General features: G+C 42.2%; 3 protein-coding genes and 1 long non-coding RNA gene across 6 annotated transcripts in view; 3 read left to right on the top strand and 1 right to left on the bottom strand.

Moving 5' to 3' along the window:
* The first annotated feature begins 1511 nt into the window (after positions 1 to 1511).
* Positions 1512 to 8838, top strand: LOC147145200 (cytochrome P450 2F3-like). The gene is made up of 9 exons (XM_086035307.1): positions 1512 to 1735; positions 3199 to 3361; positions 3652 to 3801; positions 5317 to 5477; positions 6110 to 6286; positions 6504 to 6645; positions 7211 to 7398; positions 7467 to 7608; positions 8081 to 8838. Exons 1-9 carry the CDS (start codon positions 1523 to 1525, stop codon positions 8260 to 8262), a joined length of 1518 nt encoding a protein of 505 aa, XP_085891433.1. The 5' UTR covers positions 1512 to 1522; the 3' UTR covers positions 8263 to 8838.
* On the top strand, positions 3808 to 5190 carry LOC147145201 (uncharacterized). Its single transcript, XR_015087428.1, has 2 exons — positions 3808 to 4905; positions 5001 to 5190. It is a non-coding gene; the product is annotated as an uncharacterized LOC147145201 (long non-coding RNA).
* Positions 8839 to 8954: 116 nt separating the features above from the next.
* LOC147145199 (cytochrome P450 2F1-like) lies at positions 8955 to 18310 on the top strand. Its single transcript, XM_086035308.1, has 9 exons — positions 8955 to 9301; positions 9524 to 9686; positions 10443 to 10592; positions 11291 to 11451; positions 12231 to 12407; positions 12486 to 12627; positions 14885 to 15069; positions 15147 to 15288; positions 17998 to 18310. Exons 1-9 carry the CDS (start codon positions 9125 to 9127, stop codon positions 18180 to 18182), a joined length of 1482 nt encoding a protein of 493 aa, XP_085891434.1. The 5' UTR covers positions 8955 to 9124; the 3' UTR covers positions 18183 to 18310.
* Positions 18311 to 18956: 646 nt separating this feature from the next.
* The window catches only part of LOC147145197 (cyclin-dependent kinase-like 1), a 56593-nt gene continuing 54628 nt past the window's right edge, over positions 18957 to 20921 (bottom strand). For all 3 annotated transcript variants that reach the window (XM_086035313.1, XM_086035312.1, XM_086035311.1), the window contains exon 12: positions 18957 to 20054. In XM_086035313.1, coding sequence (XP_085891439.1) covers positions 19959 to 20054 — 96 coding nt within the window. In that variant the 3' untranslated portion in view covers positions 18957 to 19958. The remainder of the gene's footprint in view (positions 20055 to 20921) is intronic.

The raw sequence follows: 20921 nt of genomic DNA, 5'->3' as shown, positions 1-20921 counted from the left end.
ATAAATTAAGATCACATAAGATTTTCTTTTCATATTAAAAAAAAAAAAAAAAAAAATACACAAAATCAATCCCTCTTGAAAAATGTGTGGCTTTAATGCACGGCTTTTAACCCTGGATAAATAACTTTATTCTCATAGCATGATGTTTATTCTCATCACCCAAAAAAACAATCTAATATTGTTACAAGTTTACAACTTCACCCACATATGACTTTTTTTCTTGACAAACATCTCCCCACACCCAAAAAATACAACTTAGATTTTATAATTCCAGCTACCGTATTGGCCCGAATATAAGACGGCCCTGATTATAAGACGAGCCCCTCTTTTTCAAGACTCAAGTTTGAAAAAAGTTTTTTTTGAACACCAAATTAATTTTTGTACAGAAAATAATTTTAGTACATCTGAAACAAATGATTATAACAATATATTTGAGGGAAAGGACATGTTATTTTGCCTCATTCAAATCTTAAAAATCTGAACATTTAAATGTGTAAACTAAAGTGCAATCACATTCGTAATTGACTGGCTTCTGGTTTTTGAAATGTATATAAACCAATCTAGTGTGATCAAACAACAAAATTGCAATAACTGCATTAACCATCAAAGTGAAGTCTAACTGTAACTGTAGTCTTGAAACAAATCTGAATAAGGTAAAACATTGCAATAAAATAATGCAAACTGGTTTAACTTGAGAGTAGCTGAGATCTGTCATGACAGAACATTACTCTTCACAAACTATCTGCCGGGCTGTGCACACGTCATCCTCACGTGACAGGGGTGGGCCTGGGGAGTCAAGTTCAGCATTCGCTTCAATGATATCTGGCGCCATCAAGCGTCGTAAATGGGTATAATGTCTAGACCCCGAATATAAAACGACCCCCACTTTTTCAGTCTTATTTCAATGCAAAAAAACACCGCCTTATATTCAGGCCAATACGGTATTTTAACTAAAACACATACAAACACACGCACACATAAGAACGAGAAGGTTTCAGCTGTTACATTCCAAATAAAATATTTTAACTTTTTCATGGTATTATTTTGACTATTATTCTTCCAAAAAGTATGTCTTTACTTTCATATTGTTGCCATTTCTTAAAAAAAAATAAAAAAATACAACTTTCGTAACACTGCAACATGCTCTCAAAAGACTTTTTCTTAAGTAAATGTATTTTTCTTAAAAAGAAATACTAGGAAAATAATTGTTTCATATGAATTTTTTTCTTTAAAAACACTTTAATCTAATATTCTACCTCGTCAGAAAAAAATATGACTTTGATTTTATGCTTGTGAAAAAGAATTTGAGTAATGCAACATTTGAAATAATAAAAATAAGAACAACAACTATAGGGTTAATCTTTTAGACCTCTGATGAACTTAAGCTGGAGTGTAATTGTTTTGGCCCATTTCGATTGAGGTCAAACTTGACTTGTTTATTCTGGCAGAAGGAATGCGGGCAAAGGTGCAATTTGCAAAGAGTCATGTGACCACCCTGACCTGTTCCTCCTGCACGTCCCACATGAGAATTCTCCCGCCGTGTGTGCGAGCGTTCGTCATGGAGCTTTCTGTGGCCGTCTTGCTGCTCGGGGTCCTGCTGGCTCTGCTCTGGTTACTTTACAACAAAAACCAGAGCGGCGGGAAGGGTGGGCTTCCTCCAGGCCCGCTCGCGCTGCCTCTCATAGGAAACCTGCCACAAATTGACAAACACGTTCCTTTTAAAAGCCTCCTTAAGGTGAGATGCTGCAGCACCATCATATTAACAGTTACACATGTTTAAAACTAGGGCTGAACAATGAAAAATAATTGTGATATCCTCAACATTGCGATATAATATGCAATTAGTCTTTCAAAGTTCTCTTACTTGTATTATTTAACAAATGCAAGCAATAAATTAATCAGTATTGCAATAGACAATGGACATATTTATCCTATATCAAAGTCTTATCGGTTTAGTTTATGTTTCGGTTAAATACTGCAATTAGAGTTAACTAAAATTTAAACATTTTGATTTTGTCTTAAGCGTTCACTACAACAACTTTTTAAAAACAATTTCTACCACATTTGAAAAACATAAGTCAGTCAGTCATAAACCAGATTACAACAATCATGCAAACAAATCTGTGGGTTAACTTCAATTTTTCATGCGTCATGAGTCCATGATATTTAAACATGTGGACTGCACTTAAGCACTCAATTTATCTACACTAAATAAATAAATCATACATTTAATATAAAAAAAATAAAGCCGACAACATTTTTTTTCTAAACTGCATTCTTCTGGATTGTGATACTGATTGAATGAAAAAACTCTATGGCTTTTTTTCATGAAAATCAGAATTTTCTATCAAATTAAATCACAGAGGTAAATGAGACTGTTTTCTTGTTTACATGTGGGATGTTTTTAACCAACCCAAAATAAAATTTTAATCTCGTATTATTAGACTTAAAGTGGAAGTCAACTCAAACTCTTTTTTTTTTTTTTCCAGAATATGTTCTATGTAGGCCCACTATTTGAGATGACAATTAATATTGCATTTGTGGAATATGAGTTAAGCAGCAAAATCCACCAGTTTTAGCCATCTCAGGGGGCGGCCATTTTGTCACTTCTGTCGACTGAAAATTACATCACAGTTGCTCAGGGCTTAAGTAACGACCAATCACAGCTCACCTATTTTCTGAGGCTGAGCCCTGGGCAACTGTGATGTCGTTTTCAGTCGACAGAAGTGACAAAATGGCCACCCCAAGAGATGGCTAAAAACGGGTGGATTAACTCTTATTCCACAAACAAAAAAATATTTACCAAAATGCCTTGTTCAACTAGTGGGCCTGTATAGAACATATTCTTGAAAAAAAAAATGTTTGGGTTGACTTCCACTTTAAAGATGACACTATTTCCTGAAAATATGAATTTTGCTTCACAAAAAGTATTACACTTGTTTACTTGTATGATAGTGAACATTTTTCTAGTCTTCAGGCTGTTTATTGACTCTATCAGTTAAACATAAAAGAAAATGACCCCTTGAAAATGTAACCAAGCCAGGACATAACTTCCTAACAAAGTCCACCTAGCCTAATGTTAACAAACAATGCAAATTGACATATGTGGGCCAACAAGTAATTGTATCCAATCTGTATGTTTTTATTAAGATAAATATAGCATTTAACATTAGTTTTGTAACATTGGACTGTTTCCAGCTAAGTGAAACGTACGGCCCAGTGATGACGGTGCACCTGGGCTGGCAGCGCACGGTGGTCCTGGTGGGTTACGAGACCGTCAAAGAGGCTCTGGTGGATCAGGCCGACGACTTCACCGGCAGAATGCAACTGCCCTTTCTCTTAAAAGCCACCAGGGGCTACGGTGAGCTGTGTCCTAAAAGTTTACTTTCATGCGATGAGAAAACTGGCCTCAAATTTGAACTATTGCTATAGTCGGCACTACATTTCATTGTTTCATTGAAAAGTGTTTCGCTGCCATCCATGCACATTTACAAACCTTTTTGGGTGAGCATCAATTACTCGCAAATGTTCGGGTATAGTCTAAAACATTGAACGCAAGCATACAAAAGCGTTGCTTAATGTCAGAAAACTGGCATTGTACTGTATATATTTGAGGTCATCTTAGTGTGATTTGAGTTTTTCCTTTGTCAGGTTTGGGCATCGCCAATGGCGAGCGCTGGCGTCAGCTGCGACGTTTCACCCTGACAACACTCCGGGATTTCGGGATGGGCCGCAAAGGGATGGAGGAGTGGATCCAGGAGGAGAGCCAACACATGAGGGCCCACATTGATAATTATACAGGTGCTTTAGGAAATCCACTCTGTAATTACCTAACTCAGTGCTTCTTCAGCTTTGGTCCCAGACCCTAAACCCTGGTGCCAACGAGCCGTAGTAAAAAAAAAAAAAAAAAAGTGCGGCAGTTGAGTGTTTGTCAAATTTATCATGCAATGGGTGAAGTTAGGGACAATCAAAATATATACCCGACAACGCCACCTTGGGAATTTACCCAAGGAAAGTTAAGCTAACCCGTAAGGCACTCAGGTTCGTTTTACTGAGAGCGAGCATGAGGCGTAGTTCAAAATAAATATACAATTGTTATTCAAACAGAATCAATAACTTTGAAATGAAATAGTAAACAAAACATGTCATTGACACAGCAGGGCTGGAGCTTACCGGTGGCGCACAATAGCGCACGCACGAAAAGTAGAATTCCCGGAAGTCAGAAACAGTGATCTATTAACAGACACAGCAAAACAAGAATCCCGAACCTGGCCGCCACCGCAAGCCTCCAGTCCTGCAACAAACGAAGAAACAAAAACACCACAGCAAGAACCAATAAACAATCGGTTAAAAATCGCAACTGGCAAATACTCTTAAAACAAGTGTTAAAAACAGCACACAAAAAGGAATCAAATGTTGACGTCGAGTGTGCCCAGGATAGTATCTATATCGAGCACCGGCCAGGTTATATCGCCACCTCCCAAACCCCCGGGGTGCGCAGTTTGGGTCGGCCGCTCAACGGCGGCGCGGCATGCGAGCTACACGAAGACGTAACAAAAAGAAGATCCAGTTAAAACAGTCCAGCGTTAGGTGAAGCACGATAAAAGCAAAGCAGCCGTGTCTCCGGAGCAGCCGACTCTCATGGGCCACCGTAGTCTATACCCGCTAGAAAATGTCCAGAGGAAAATAAATTTTAACTCCGTCTTAATTACTGTAGTTAAATGCAGTGGTAAACGGGTGGCCATGTGCCATACATACCGATCGGCTGTGTAGATAACAATACCAGCCAGGAGACAGGAGGGAAGCAACAACCGCTCCCTGGACTCAATTAAGAGCGGCAACGAGGGCAAACCTGCATGCGTGCAGGTGACTGGGATTCCCCCACAAGGGCTGCAGAACGGCTAGGTAAGACACCTAGTCTAAAATTAAATCCAACGATTTTAGCTCCGGGTACTAAAAAAAAAAGATTTAAGGAGCCTCTACATTACCTGTATTGGCAGGGCACACGGACGGAGGCAAATGAGACAACCCAGAAGTGGGCGGACCTCAGAACCAAAGATCAAGAGGAGGGCACAACAAGGGAAACCTCAATTGCTGATTGGCTAATTGATTAGGGCAGGGCTGTGCACTTACCACCAGGGGGCAAATGCATCTCATTCTGCCACAATTGCAATAAATTATGCGGCTGTATTATTGAAAACAATGCTCTCAGCACATACTACAGAGCCCTTGACTGCCTCTGATGACATCAGTGTGTGAAATCCATGATGTATTTCCATCAATGCACTTTCTTTTTTCTTATCTCACCCCATCCAGCCACCCCTTTCGACCCTTCGTTTTTGCTGAGCTGCACTGTGTCCAACGTGATTTGCTGCTTGGTGTTTGGCCAACGCTTTGACTACGAGGATGCCAACTTCCTGCGGCTGCTCGCCATCATTTCAGAAATGATACAGTTTTTGGCCAGCCCTCTTGGGCAGGCGAGTGGCACTGCAATGTATCGACAACAACAACAAAAACACACAAAAAGCAAATTATGTTATTGGGAATTCAATATTAGGCACACGTTACTCTTGTGAGACAGAGACTTGGGTTTCTGTGGCAGGATTTTCAGTAACTATTTATGCATCACTGGACAAAATGGTCAACTTTTTACAGCCTGAAAAAAAAAAGAAGCTTCCCGCTGATAGTGTAAATTCACGTATTTATGAGGCTTAGGTTTGTAATAACTTCTCAAATTTGAATACATTCAACTGTCTCAACATTGGCTGGCTTTTGATGCCTCGCTGAACAAAGTACTAAAGTACTGAACTTTGTTCGACCTATAAAACACTTCTGGCTAGGATTTCTGAATTGCGTATTTGGCATGTGTTACTCCTTTTGCTGTGATTTTGCTGGTGTCTGTTGAAATCCCACCCTCCCTCACATTGTCACTGGATGAAATAGTTTTTTTTTCAACCTATAAAACAATTCTTGCTGTGATTTCTGAATCACACATTGGGCACCCGCACTGTACTGCATTTTAGCTTAAAGCTAAAATTTCTCCCAGAAGTCCAATAAGAAACTTTTTATGAGTCGTGTACAGTATATCAATGACTGGATTCTTCAACAGATGTACAACATTTTTCCTTGGCTGACCGAGCGCCTTCCCGGTCGTCAGCACAAGGTGTTTAGCCACATGGAGTTGGTGAGATCTTTTATCAAGGAGAAGATCCAGCAGCACCAAGACTCCTTAGAGCCCTCCGCGCCACGAGACTACATCGACTGCTTCCTCAACCGCATCGAACAGGTCGGAAAGAACATCCAAAGTCAGTTGTGAGGACAGAATGCAACAGCTACGCTTCTTGTTGAATTGATTTGAAGATTTTACTGATGACTTTTAAAGCACGTATTGGTCTCGCAACAAGCAGTGTAACTAAAGTATTAACCCTTGGAATGCTCACTCTTTTCTTGTTATGGAAGTAGTGGATCAGCAGTATCAGTTGTGACCGCATTCGCCCCAACAGGAGAAGCACAACGAGTCCAGCGAGTTCTTCTACGAGAACCTGGTGGCCACAGTAATGAATCTCTTCTTGGCGGGAACCGAGACCAGTAGCTCCACCATCCGATACGCCCTCAGCGTGCTCATCAAACATCCCGGAGTACAAGGTCCAAGTTCCCGCAGGGCAAACACACGTGGCTAGGACCTAACAGCCCCAAAATGTGGCGTTTAAAGACCTGTAATCCAAAAGACTTCTTCAGTTCTAAATTTGAGAAGAAACCAGATGCCTCCATTCAACGTTTTCAGATTACATCATTGCGTTCATCATGTGTTCTTTGGTGATAAGTGTTACATTTCTTGTGAGGGTAAAGAAAAGTTATCTAACCTGGCTAACATAAACAGCTGACGCTTGGGATTTGCATCAGAGGTGTACGGCTTCCTGGTGTGATGTGTTTAAAAAGTGTTGGGCCCACACATCTGGGCTACCATTCTTCACTGGCGGAAAAAAGGCGGAGAATAGACACAGTTTTACTTTGAAAGTTTCCTTGCCCATCTTAAGACACGTCACACCAGGAAGCACGCTGACCAATGCTGAAGCCAAAACGTGCAGCCAGGTGCGCAAACTCCTCTTTACCCAATAAATATTTGTCTGAAGCCAAGATACCTAAAATTGATTTTTTTGGTAAATTACCACGACCTGAATGGGTTTGTTTTGGGGGTTGTTTTGTGCAGAGAAAATGCAGCAAGAGATTGACGCAGTTATTGGACGAGAGCGATGCGTCAACATGGAGGACAGGAAGTCCATGCCCTTCACAGATGCCGTCGTCCACGAGGTGCAGCGCTTCCTGGACATCGTCCCGTTCAGCTTGCCGCACTACGCGCTCCGTGACATCTCTTTCCGAGGTTACGTCATCCCCAAGGTACTCCTCGGCGAGCGGTCCTCGTGCCCTGGTTTGGTTCTTGTTGTCCGAATGTCAGTCTTCAACAGAACACCATCATCGTGCCCCTGTTGCACTCTGTGCTGAAAGACGAGACGCAGTGGGCCGAGCCTCAGTCCTTCAATCCGCAACACTTCTTGGACCACAACGGCAACTTTAAGAAGAACCTGGCCTTCATGCCTTTTGCAGCAGGTATGTGCGTGCTTGATGCCGCTGGCAAAGGGTGTCTTGACTCTGTGCACTATAAAGGTGGCCTGGACTGAAATGTGCTGTCCTGTGACAGCAACATTAAAAGGCTACAATGACATCTTAAGACTATCTTGGCATTCGAGACCGAAATGTCTTGTGCAGTGTCTAAACTCTCCGGCTGCTTTGCTACATGCGGCGCAGAGGGTGCCTTGAGTCTTGAGGCTTTCTGGAATGAAACGTTCACACCTTCCAACGTGTTTTGTTTTCTCCTTAATTGAGATAACTGTTGTTGTGATTTGGACTAAACAAAAGTTGATTTGATTTTGATTTTTCTATATCCCATTCATCAGAACTACATCCAGTTTTCTTTGGGTGGGCAGAGCGTGTCCGTGGGTGGGCACTGACCCACTTTGACACCCCTCAAAGTGTGCGTGTGTGTGTGTGTGTGTGTGTGCGTGCGTGTGTGTCCTTTCAGGGAAACGAGCGTGCGTAGGGGAGTCTCTGGCTCGCATGGAACTGTTCATCTTCCTGGTGACGCTGCTGCAACATTTCAGCTTTTCCTGCCCGGGTGGTCCAGATAGCGTTGACCTGACCCCCGAGTACAGCAGCTTCGCCAACACACCGCGACGACACCAGCTCGTTGCCACGCCACGCTGACACCCGCACCGGGTGCACCCACAACCAGTCGATCAGGGAATTCACTATTCAGCTTTACCACAGTGCGTGTCAAACTTTTTTGGGGTGTGGGGAGAATTTTTTCCAAGAGCCCTCCTCATAAACCTGGCATGTGCGCCATAAGAATACAAAATGTGCCTGTTTAGAGAATAATTTTTTTGCGCGGGGAGAAAAAAAATTATAATCTCATGAGAATAGTCATACTAACTTTTCATCCTATGTGTTATTGAAAAACAGGGAACCCTCAAATATACTACATGGAGTACAACATTCATTTCCATTTTCATTATTGTATGCAACTATTCAAGTGAATCTTCGGAATGTTTTAATGCTGCTGATGCTAATGTGACCTGGAGATGTCAAATTGAAGAAATGGCAGCACCCGGTCACTTAGGTATATCATCTATTGAGAAATCTGCTTTTATAAAGATGATAATGATTACTTTTGACCAAAACGATTTGTTTAACAATATGTATTGTAAATCGTTGTAAGAGTTACAAAGCATGACATATGTTTTAAAGTAAATTAAATAAAAAATACTCCCCTGCTACCCTGAATTGGAATGAGCAGGTGTGCCTAATAAAGTGTCCGGTGTGTGTCTCTCTCGCCACCTGCTGGCCAATTGCGAAGTGACTCCAAAGTGCTCAATCACCCAAATGTATCTGCTTCAAAGTTCGAAAGTGGGCGTTGACGTACAAGACAATGTTGCTATCTGATTTGTTTGTTTGTTTACAATATGGCTTGCAGTATGAATGTGGGATAAAGGTGCATGCGGGTCAAGGTTACATAGCGCTGATCTGAGATTTGCTACAGGACGACAGAAACTCTTGGAGCGCAGCAAGCATGGAGCTTGTGCTTCTTTTGGGCGGAATTGTGCTTTTGCTGTGGCTGTGCTTGTTGAAGATGTGTCGCAGTCGCAGCAACTTAACAGCGCCTTTACCTCCAGGACCTCCTCGTCTTCCTCTCGTTGGAAACCTGCACCAGCTGGACAAGAACGCGCCTTTTAAAACCTTCCTCGAGGTGAGCACCACCACCACCACCACCAACAACAACAACAACAAAGAAGAGAATGCGCCGACTTCTTGTGCAGTTTACTTTTACTGCTCGACATAATAGGGCTTCTCGTTTTTGTATCCAGAGACACGGGCCTTAGTCGTCTCTCAGGAGTTTCAGGGTCTTGGTGGTGTTTATGTAGTGTGTGGCATGTCTGAACAGGAAATACTTTTTGTTTTGTATTTGCAGCTGAGTAAGCGCTACGGGCCCGTCTTGACGGTGCATCTGGGCTGGCGGAGAGCCATTGTCCTGGTCGGTTTCGACACCGTAAAGGAAGCGCTTGTGGATCAAGCTGAGGACTTCACCGGAAGAGGACCGGTTCCGTTCCTGATGCGGGCCACCAGAGGCTATGGTAACCTGTTGCAGTGGCAGTCTCCACGAGCTTTAACTTATGGTCCACAAAATGATATTCAAGAAATGTTTGTTGAAATGTTCGTTTCAAAAAGTACGTACCTTAGTACGGGGCATGCCAATAAAACTGAAACAAATACGCCTCCCTACGTTAGCTTTAGGCCAAATAAAAGCTCTGATGTAATTGTGACATATACAATGTCACACCAACCTGACATCCCTACCCGAATAACGGATTACTATTTTTAGGTAGATGATTCAAACAATAACAAAAAAAAAAAATCTTAAATAATTTTTTCAGCATTTTTTTTGAAGATGTGGATTCCATTTTTGGAAATACGATATTTTATTTTTCTCCCGTTGCTTAATATGCCTTTTCCATGAATTGGGATTTTTATGAAGCTGTTTGCTGTTATGCACATTTGTCTTTACCGTTATGCAGGGTATTTCAGTGGGCCACTACCAATCTAAAGATTGCCTTTACTTTGAATGCCGAAAATGTTAAATTATCAATCACGTTTTGAAAATAGGATGTAAAGTGTGGCTGTTTCAGTATGGTAGACAATTACCCATTTAAAACAATTTTTAAAAAATGGATTAGAATTGTGTTTTCTTTTTGCCTGTCGTTTCCGTTATTCACTTGTATGAAAATGACCCATACCATAGATGGATGGATGGATAAATATAAAGGCACCACTATACTGCATGTGCCTTAAGTGAATAAGAAGTCAGTTCTCCATTGCATGTGTCATTTAAGGTTTGGCCATCAGCAATGGCGAGCGCTGGCGCCAGTTGCGTCGCTTCACCCTGATGACCCTCCGGGACTTCGGGATGGGCCGCAAGGGGATGGAGGAGTGGATTCAGGAGGAGAGCAAACATCTGGTGGCCCGCTTTGACACCGCCAAAGGTTTGTAGTAGCCAGCTATTCATTTAACTACAGTGAATGCCCGCCCATTTGTGGCCCTCTGCGTATTTTGGGATGCTTTCTGTCACGCCCTAAGATACCACGAGATATAGCGCCAAAGCCCTGGCCCTGAAATGTCACTTAATAGGAAAGTAAGACTCAATGTCAAGTATGTCGAAGTGATAAAACCTGACTGAGTGTCAGTTATCATGCATATAGTTCCCTGCTTTCTGTCAGTCTGTGTCTGTTCATTGTTGTTAATCTCATTCCCTTTGGTCGTGAGTTTATTCTCTATTTTTGTTGCCATTGTTGACGCATGTCAGTCATGTTTCCCCACGTTATGAATTATTTTATGGTGAGTTTATTCACAGTTTTGGTTTGTTATTTTGAATTTTGTTTTGGTTAGAGTTTGTAATTTAATATTTTGATTCCTATACACGCACTTTGGTTTGCTTTTTTGTGAATACTTTTTGAGACTCCTGCACTTCCGCCTTGCTTCCCTGCACTCGGGTCCTCCATTTATGCCACCCCACCACCACAACAAAAACCCTCAATCCTGACAGAGAGACTACAGGAAGCTAAATTTGACCTGTGTTGAAAAAAGAAAACCTGATAACCAACATCTCTTACCTGGAAAAACTCCCAAATTGTGGCGCTCCAAAATGAAGGTACCACTGTAAGTAATTTTTTTGGTTCTCCAGCCACGCCCTTCGACCCGAGCTACTACCTGAGCTGCAGCGTGTCCAACGTGATCTGCTGCCTGGTGTTTGGTCAGCGCTTTTCTTACGACGACCAGCACTTCCTGCACCTTCTGCAGATCATCTCTGAGACCATCAGATTCGGCAGCAGTCCCTGGGGGCAGGTGAGAGGAAACGGAGGGTTCTCAAAACGTTTTGGATCCAGATTTCACACTTTTGACCCCATGTATACGATTTCAAACCACAAATATTTTGTTGAAGCCCGCGTGAGTGCGAGAGAGATTTAAATTGGTTGAAAGCTAGTAGTAGGAAGCAGTAATTGAATAGTTTAAATGGAAAAGCCGTCAAGCGGCAGTTGGATAAAAATAGAGCAACTGCGGATTCTATAAAAAAGCCTTTGCCGACCTGCAATCAAGTGGGTCGACATGATCTTAAAGCGACACTTAGGTGATCTTAACATTGGCACTTATATAATAGGTTTGCATGTTAAAATGACATCAGTACTAAAATGTTCGGCCCAAAAGACTCACTGTAGTGATTTATGGGCTTTTTTGTGATTAGGTTTACGACAAATTGCACCGCCCCTGGCTTATGTTATGTTTTCGGTCTCAGCTGTCTACGTCACGGGAGGGAGCCAAGCGCGGTAATATTGCTCGCTTTGTCAGTTCTGTTGTCTAAAACGGCGACCGATCGCCACCAAAATGCAAATGCACATTACTACTCTTGTCTACTTCAACCTGTGAAAGTATGAAAGTGTTCTGCACAATAGTTTGGATTTATTGACAGAAAACGTGATCTCATCATGATCACCTCCACAAAATCAAAAATACCGTGGCGATCGCTTCTCCATTTTCCTGATCAAAAAATATATCAAATGAACTTTTTTAAGGAAAGCAGCGAAGACGAAAACAGAGAATTCTCATCCTGTTGCTTTCCATTGCAGCTGTACAACGTCTTCCCTCGTTTGATGGAGTGGCTGCCCGGTCAGCACCACAAAAGGTTTGCTAGGATTGAAGAGCTGAGAGCATTTATCATGGATAAGATTGAAGAGCACCGGAACACGCTGAGCCCCGGGTGTCCCAGAGATTACATCGACTGCTTCCTGACCAGACTCAATCAGGTGTCCGCTCAAAATCCTCCTCTTCCCTGTCCAAAACCATGTTTTTTTTAATCACGGCTTCTTGCATGGTTTCTTTAGGAGAAACACATCCCCACCACCGAGTTCCACTACAACAACTTGGTGTCGACTGTGCTGAATCTGTACCTGGCAGGAACAGAAACCACCAGCTCCACCGTCCGATTCGCCCTCAATGTGCTCATGAAATACCCCAAAGTCCAAGGTCAGACACAGGAAGCTCTCACAAACGTACAGTGAAACACATTACAACATTTTTGATCATATACGGTATACTGCATACAATATTAAAACAAGCTTGGCTACTGAGTTGTCACTCTTTCTGTGGCCTCTGATTGAGTAAGCACCGAATACAAGAGTATGCTTGCAGCCGATGTTAGCAAACTTACATTCAAATTTGCGGGCACTTTACCCTATTTTGCCTGTCCGTCCTCCGTCCGAGACCTGGCCACCCTTCTGCGCTCGTCCTTCCGTCCTTATTCACAAAAACAATCGTACTGTGACCCCATCCGTCATCAAAAAGGAGAGATGCTAATGTTAGAGGTTTAATGATTCATAAACATTATTTAAAGCTCATTAGCTGGCTAATTTCCTATTCACATCCACTTACCGGCTGGGCGTATCGCGAGTCGAGCCCGGTGAGTTGGGCATTTACTAAAACTTTGTGGTCCGTTTCTCGCCTTCCGTTTTTTTGCCAAACTTTTGCTTTATAATGCAACAAATGTTCAGTTTTTATTGCATTATTTCTCAATAAAATAATTATCGCAAAATAACACAAGGTTATCTTAGGAGGAAACCTAAGATTTATACTTCCAGGGCGTACAGCGGCACTGGCGGAGATTTTTAGGTTCCAGTGATGTCCCAGTCCCAGATAAGGGCATACTTTGCATACACAGGGATAAGGTATGTAAATGTTAACAATTAGCTAAAGGGGAGGTCAACCCAAACATATTTTTTTCAATGATATGTGCTATGCAGGCCCACAAGTTGAAACATGGCATTCTGTTTACCGTAATATTGTGTTTGTGGAAAATGAGTTAAGAAGCAAAATCCACCTGTTTTTAGCCATCTCAGGGGCGGCCATTTTATCACTTCTGTCAACTGAAAATGATATTGAAGTTGCTCAGGGCTCTGATAACAACTGATCATGGCTCAGCTTCAGAAAACACGTGAGCCAATTAGTGAAGAGTCATTAGTGAACTTTGTCATGCTTGATCCAGACATGTTGTATGTGGACATCTATAGCCAGTCTATTTCTATGCATAGACATCTATGGAGACCGAGCTGCGGAGAATAAGGGGCGCCCCACTGAGGCCCTATCTCTTGTATTGCAGAGGAGCTTACTGCATATGTCAAACTTTTCAAGAGAGTCAGTGTGGAAAGAAAGACATTTGCTCCCCAGATATTGCAGGACTAAAACAAACAACAGTTTGTCTACTTTGGGGCACTTTTTCTAACACCCTAAGATGCTTTAAGATGCAGGAGCATTGGATAAGACAACAATATTCATTGCATATATTCCAATCCCTGTGTTTCCAGTAAACAAACCCTGTTTTTTGTTTTCCCAAAAGAACAAACTTATCTCATGTTATACATCAATAATGATTCCCAAAGATTCACATTTTAAAATGAACCTGCAGCTGTTCTGCTCTGTAAGCGTAAAACACAGGATGGGAGAGATTGAGACAAGAAATCGCTTTCTAATCTCTTCAGCAAAAATGTGGCTGACACTTTTGTTTTCTCTTCTTCTTTCAAATTTACAGTTATACACAGTACTGTGTCATCACGTAATGGCCCAGTGCAATTACACAAAATAAAGAACACAATTGAGTTATAACCAGGGTTATAATAGTTTGGGATTTTTCCTTATGGTTGTTTTTTATTTTGTTTTTACTTGGAAAAAAACCCCAGTTATTTTTAATTAGTTTTTAGATCAGGTTTGTTAGTTTTTTAAATTTTTTGGGAAAATTCCAATTTATTTTGTTTTTATTAGTTTGTATTTTTTTAAATACAAAGAGGATTTGTTGAGTGCAAGATAAAACAAATAAAGGTCACAAAGTCTCATATAGTAAAATACAATTACCAAATGATGGTTTGACATTCCTATTTCTGTACAGACGTACAGCAATACCATAATAAACATTTAAAATGAACCCCGAAAGCAAATGTATAACACCCGTATTAAATGATGAAGACAAAAACTAAGGATATTTTCATTATACTGTAATCGTAGTTTGAGTTTTAGTTAGTTGTCTTTTTTTTTTGTGAATGAAATGTTTTTTTCAATTTTAGTTTTAGTTATTTTGTTAGATTTAGTTAAATATAATAGCCTTGGCTATAACTGGACAAAAACATGATGATGGGGATATTTACTGGACTCTGGTCCCTATTTTCTGCTAATAATGAAGGTTTATTGTTTTTAATTTTCATTCATCCCCCGACTTACTTTCTTTGTCCGGCAGAGAGTATGCAGCAGGAGATCGACACTGTGATTGGACGGCGTTGTCCCAACATGGAGGACAGGAAGTCCCTCCCCTTTACTGACGCCGTCCTCCACGAAGTCCAACGCTTGATGGACATCGTGCCCATGAACGTCCCTCACTACGCCCTCTGGGACATCTCCTTCAGGGGATACCTCATTCCGAAGGTCAGCATCAAATCTCCGTGCTGAACATGATGATGATGATGATGATGATGATGAACATTTGTGTTTGCCATCCACAGGACACAATCATCATCCCCTTGTTACACTCGGTGCTCAAGGAGGAGAAGCAGTGGGCCACACCATGGAGTTTCAACCCTCAACACTTCCTTGACCACAATGGCAACTTCAAGAAGAATCCGGCGTTTCTTCCGTTCTCCGCAGGTAAAACAGGTTCCCACGTAGCGATTTTTGACTCAGGTTCACACATAGCGATTTTTGACTCAGGTTCCCACTTAGCGATTTTTGACTCAGGTTCTCACATTTTGACCCGGTCAGTGCTGTTTATATTCAGCAACTGAAATTCAAGTGTTTATTTGTTCACTGACAAATATAGTAATTCACCGACATTGTGGGGCTTACGTTCCAGACCACCTCTGCAATAAGTAAAATCTGCAGCGTAGAAATAACCTATGTAAATGCACCCTTGTCATGTTTCTATAGCATTAATGGCACTAAAAAGTTATGGTCTTAAAATACACACAAAAAAACACCATATATTGATAAGAGCAATGGATAATGCTAAAATGGTGGAGAGTGTACCAATCCCGCTGTATTTACTTCCCAGAACGGCAAGCCAAACTTTAAGTCAGGGGATTGAATGACTTCTATCATCAAAAAATGGCAAAGAGTGAAACTGCAAGGAGCACCTAAGAACAGAGCTGGGCATTCTGCCTATCTGCCTATCTGTCTATCCGCCTATGAGGATAAACAATAAACGGGATTTCTTTTTAAAAAAAGACACATTAAGCATAAGCGGGAATGGATTTTGTAATCGTCTGTAACCTGACATTTATGATTACTGTTTCGTGCCGAGTAAACACTGCTGCTATGGAACTTGGACTCCAAGGATCCAGACACTACGGCCGTCCACATATGAAGGGTGTAGCCTTTATTTATGATTCCCGAAGCCAAAAACTCTGATGGATAAATGTGAATGTTGGGTCAACTTGTGCGGACGTCCAAGTTTAATGCCAGGTTTTACCTTGCCCTTTACCGGTACCTACGTATGTAGTAAACATTTCAATGGGGACCATATGGCGTTACCTGGGCATCCCTTGCTTTTTGTTTTTGATGTTTTGGCATGTGCATGTGAGGCTTTGTTAAGATCTTTGCCATGTAAAAAAGCCACTAACGTTCCAAAAAGGTTTGAGAACCTCCTTAGACTTAAAGGGACACTTGGGTGAGCTTAACACACTTAATAATAATATGTTTGCATGTAAATATGACATCAGTACTAAAGTGCCGCCCCCCCACAAGGCTCTGTCGTGATTTAAGGTATTTTTTTGTGATTAGATTTACGACAATTTGCCCCGCCCCCTTTTGGGGCGTGGCTTATGTTATGTCTCAGCTGTCTACGTCACGGGAGGGAGCCAAGCGTGGTAATATTGCTCGCTTTGTCAGTGGCGACCGATCGCCACCAAAATTCCAATGCACATTACTACTCTTGTCCACTTCAACCTGTGAAAGTATAAAAGTGTTCTGCACAATAGTTTGGATTTATTGACAGAAAACGTGATCTCATCATGATCACCTCCACAAAATCAAAAATACCGTGGCGATTGCTCCTCCACTTTCACAAGCTGAAGGGGACAAGAGCATGAATGGGCGCACGAACCCCAACTGGTTATATTCCAGACATTTAGCTACTCTAAACTCGTGTCAACTCCCAGGAGGGAGACAGTGGCAGCAGCGCAGGCAGATTGGATCTTTATGCCCCCCCCCCTTCTCTCCCCTCCTAACAGTAGAAGAACGGTACAGCTGAGAGCAACAACTAGCTTCAGGCCGTTAAAACAAAAGGCGTTAGCACAACAACATTAGCTCCATACTGTCCGCGCAGCGTGTGGAGGTGATCATAAGCCTGCGTCTTCATCCCAAGCAGTCGCGCGCGCTGTCCGACACCGCTTGCAGCCGTGAGAGTGAAGCGGTGTCAAGAGTGAGGTAAGACCTCATCGAACACTGGGGCTGCCTTGAACGTGCGCATCCGACTCCACAACCGAGTGTGGCCGCATTGGAACGTACCATTTCGGCTGTTACGTTCCATTGGACGGCGTGTTGTCGGTCGAAAAAGTGGCCATTCCTCATCCAAATAAATGTGCACGTCTACTCATTCCCACTTCAGTCTCTGTAAATATCCTGACTGGTGTTAAATGCCTCGCCCGTCCTAACTGGGATCAGCAAAGAAGCAGTGTTCTTTTTTTTCCTTTTCTTTTAAGCAAAGAAGCAGTGTGCGCTCGTCCCAGCATAAATCTATGTAGCTCTGCACATTTCCTCATTCTCATATAAATAAGCCACGGAGAGGTTAATCCTTTTGATATGTTGAAGTGGTTATTAGTAAGGATGTCCACTTACATTTTGGTGCCAATTGATCGCCGTTTTTGGACGCTATGAGCAATGAAAGTACAATGATTTTCAATGGCGAGTTTGGAATCGGTTACTCCCATGACTCCGGCCCAACAAGGATAGAACGCTAGGGGGCGCGGCCATTCCCCTTATTAACAAGGGCATTATTCATGGAGTTGCTTATTTCCTAATTTCTCCCAAATTTATTGATAAAATAGAAAATGACAACTCTTTTCATTTTCCTGATCAAAAAATATATCAATTGAACTTGTTGGCCATCCCGGCCCCACTGTCCCTTTAAGCGAAAAATCTGGGTTACTGATAGTGTAGTGTAGTTCGCGTAGCTGTTCCCACTCAACTGTGGTTGTTAAGTGATCAGTCCATGGTATATAGTAGTCCACGTTTCCGAGATGAACTCACGACCCTGAACAGGAGAAGCAGTTTAGGAAACGGATGGCTTTGAAAGGCAAAATGAAATGAAGAAATGCTTCAGGTTAGCCCGCCTGTTTGTTTCTGTGGCTACTTCCGCAGGGAAAAGGGCTTGCGTTGGGGAGTCGTTGGCTCGCATGGAGATTTTCCTCTTCGTAGTGTCACTCCTGCAGAACTTTGTCTTTTCTCATGCCGGCGGACCAGACAGTGTGGACCTGAGTCCCGAGTACAGCAGCTTCGCCAATGTGCCGCGCAGGTACAACATCGTCGCCATGCCTCGCACTTGATTTTTCAGTGAGCAACACCTTGCGCATGAGATCTGTATGATATGTTATCTGGTCTGGACCAATATTAAGTCAGTCTAGTCACAGTTGAGGTTTTTGACACTGTATAATCAAATAAAGTTGTGACGTTATTGACTGGCTGGTTATAATTTAGCAATTATTGTGTGTGTGTGTGTGTCTCACTACATAGAAGCACATTATTTTGCTACCTGAATGCATTGATGCCAACTTAGCACTTTTGTTGCTAGATTCAGCAACTACCCTATCAACTACAGTATATTTAGAAAAAGCACCTAGCATTTAGCTACTTTTTAATATTTTAATGGAAACTTTCAAGCAAAAATAAAGTAACTCAAATCACATTTGCCCTCCAAATGAACAGAGATGAGCACTTTACGCTATTTGCCGGTCCGTCCTCCGACTGCGAGCTGGGCACCCTTCCGTCATCGTCATTCGGTCCTTATTCATGAAATAATCAAAATATCGTTTCACAACTTCCTAACCTCACTCTTTCCAAAAATAAAAGTGGAAATGGGAAACTTAACACGCAAGAACTCCTCTGTAAAACTGTCTTTGTATTCATCCATCCATCCATCCATTATCCATACCGCTTATCCTCACAAGGGTCGCGGGGCGTGCTGGAGCCTATCCCAGCTGTCTTCGGGCAGTAGGCGGGGGACACCCCGAACTGGTTGGCATCTTTGTATTCAAAGCAACTTTATTACTTCTTATTAAGAAGTACCAAAGAGAGAATCATTCAATCATCAGTTCCTCATGATTGACTGACGCACTCATGATTCTCTCTTTGGTGCATATTGCCACCTACTGTACATATACAGTCAATGCAGTCTAGGTCGCGTTCCATCTCTCTTCAGCAAAACGGGCGTCCGTCAACAATGGACTCTGAGGTCTGTTCAGAGTTATCCAGGTTAGTGATGATTACACAGACGGGCGAAAATCCACTTCTGTCTGTGCTTAGTCCGTCTTTTTTTATTTTAAGATTCCTCTCTGTCGTCTAACGTCAACAAAACGGGCGTCCGTCAGTGACGGACAGATGGCCCGGTCCCTTGGTCAGACACAATGCAAATTGAAATTCCACTAATCCATTCCAGCCCCCAAAACCCCACCACAACATTTAGCTACTGTACATGGTTTTAAAACGTAAGTCAACCCAAACATATTTTTTTCAAGAATATGTTCCCTGCAGGGTGACTAGTTGAAACACGGCATTCTGATTAATTTTGCGTTTGTGGAATAAGTGTTAATCCACTCGTTTTTAGCCATCTCTGGGGACGGCCATTTTGTCTTCTGCCGACTGAAAATGACATCACAACTGCTCACAACGACCAATCATGGCTCAGAGTCAGAAAACAGGTCAGAGGTGTTGTTGTGAGTGCAAACGAGTGCATTTTGCTGCACAATATTGCACAAATACAAAATTAATCAGAATGCCGTGTTTCAACTAGTGGGCTTGCTGGGAACATATTCTTCAAAAAAAAATATTTCGGTTGACTTCCGCTTTAATAAAGGAAAATAGCACTGTATTGTACAAAAAAATATTATAGAATGGATGTAAAGAACTGTTTTTTTTTCCCCAATTAATTTGAAGGGAAGCGAATCCGAATCTCCCTTGTATGTCAAATTTAAGTAAAGGTACCACCGTAATGTCAAAAGTGACTCAAATGATTTTCAGACCTACAACTCCATGTCGTCAGTGTTACCAGTATGGAATGTCGCTCCCACACGAAGAAGAAGAGGAAGATGGCTGCTGGTCGTTGGCTAAATGTTGGGCAGGTGATATTTATGCTTTGTGGGCTTCTTGACATCCGGCGCCGGTGACATGTTGCTGTTTGTTAACTGTGGCAGGTATTGAGCCTAGACACATGAAGAGACATGGCATCAGTGTAGAATTGTCATTTCTTGGCTTTTTATACTTACAGTAAATTTGGCTCACTGAGGTCGGTGTACACCAGAGCTGGGCATCTTCCAAACTGCTTATCCTGTATACAGGGTCACGGGGACGTGCTGGAGCCTATCCCAGCTGACTATGGGCGAAAGGCAGACTACACCCTGAACTGGTCGCCAGCCAGTCGCAGGGCATGCACACAGACACAGTCACTGAGTGGGAACCGATCCCACGCTGCCCGCACACAATTCAGGCGAGTGTACCACTACACCATCAGCGACCCACCCAGAGCTAGGCATTTTACAATTTTTTCCCTGTCCGTCCTCTGTCCGCGACCCTTTCGTCCTTGTCCCTCCGTCCTTATTCATAAAAATGATCATCCTCTGACCCCGTCCATCCTCGTCCTTTTAAAGCACAGTTACATTCCATAGGGAGAAAAAAAAAAAACGTCAGTTTTTATTATTTATTTCAAGCTCATTAGCTGGCTAATTTCTATTTATCGTCTGGGAGCATCATGAGTGGATTGAATTCTTTACAATCGTTTAACTAAGATAGCTTTTGGCTGCCAGCAACCACCGTCGTGATGTGATGATCAAGATGATGATGATGATGATGACGATGCGGACGGGAGCAAGCCAGGGGACATAGCTAGAATATTTAAGATTGCCTAATAACACAATACTATTGGGTTGTGTTGCACCTTTTCACTTTTAATTGCGTTATTTTGCATTGAAAATAATTATTGCCAAATAAGGCAATGTTATTTTAGGAGGAGAACGAACGTCTTCCACTTCCGAGTCATAGCTTTCAGTGTTTTTTTTCCCTTGTCGGTGAAA

Source organism: Filicampus tigris, chromosome 7, assembly GCF_054856515.1.
Source record: "Filicampus tigris isolate MCC_2025a chromosome 7, RoL_Ftig_1.0, whole genome shotgun sequence".
In the NCBI taxonomy this organism is placed as follows: domain Eukaryota; kingdom Metazoa; phylum Chordata; class Actinopteri; order Syngnathiformes; family Syngnathidae; genus Filicampus; species Filicampus tigris.
Note: the sequence above shows the minus strand (reverse complement) of the source record. Positions and strands in the feature narration are given on the sequence as shown.

Bases quoted from the DNA above. Each gene is read 5' to 3' on its own strand.
- LOC147145200 (XM_086035307.1), top strand. From the start codon at position 1,523: ATGAGAATTCTCCCGCCGTGTGTGCGAGCGTTCGTCATGGAGCTTTCT. The intron at 6,287-6,503 runs GTCGGAAAGAAC...TCGCCCCAACAG, and splicing joins TCCTCAACCGCATCGAACAG to GAGAAGCACAACGAGTCCAG. The intron at 6,646-7,210 runs GTCCAAGTTCCC...TGTTTTGTGCAG, and splicing joins CAAACATCCCGGAGTACAAG to AGAAAATGCAGCAAGAGATT.
- LOC147145199 (XM_086035308.1), top strand. From the start codon at position 9,125: ATGGAGCTTGTGCTTCTTTTGGGCGGAATTGTGCTTTTGCTGTGGCTG. The intron at 10,593-11,290 runs GTTTGTAGTAGC...TTGGTTCTCCAG, and splicing joins CCGCTTTGACACCGCCAAAG to CCACGCCCTTCGACCCGAGC. The intron at 11,452-12,230 runs GTGAGAGGAAAC...TTTCCATTGCAG, and splicing joins GCAGCAGTCCCTGGGGGCAG to CTGTACAACGTCTTCCCTCG.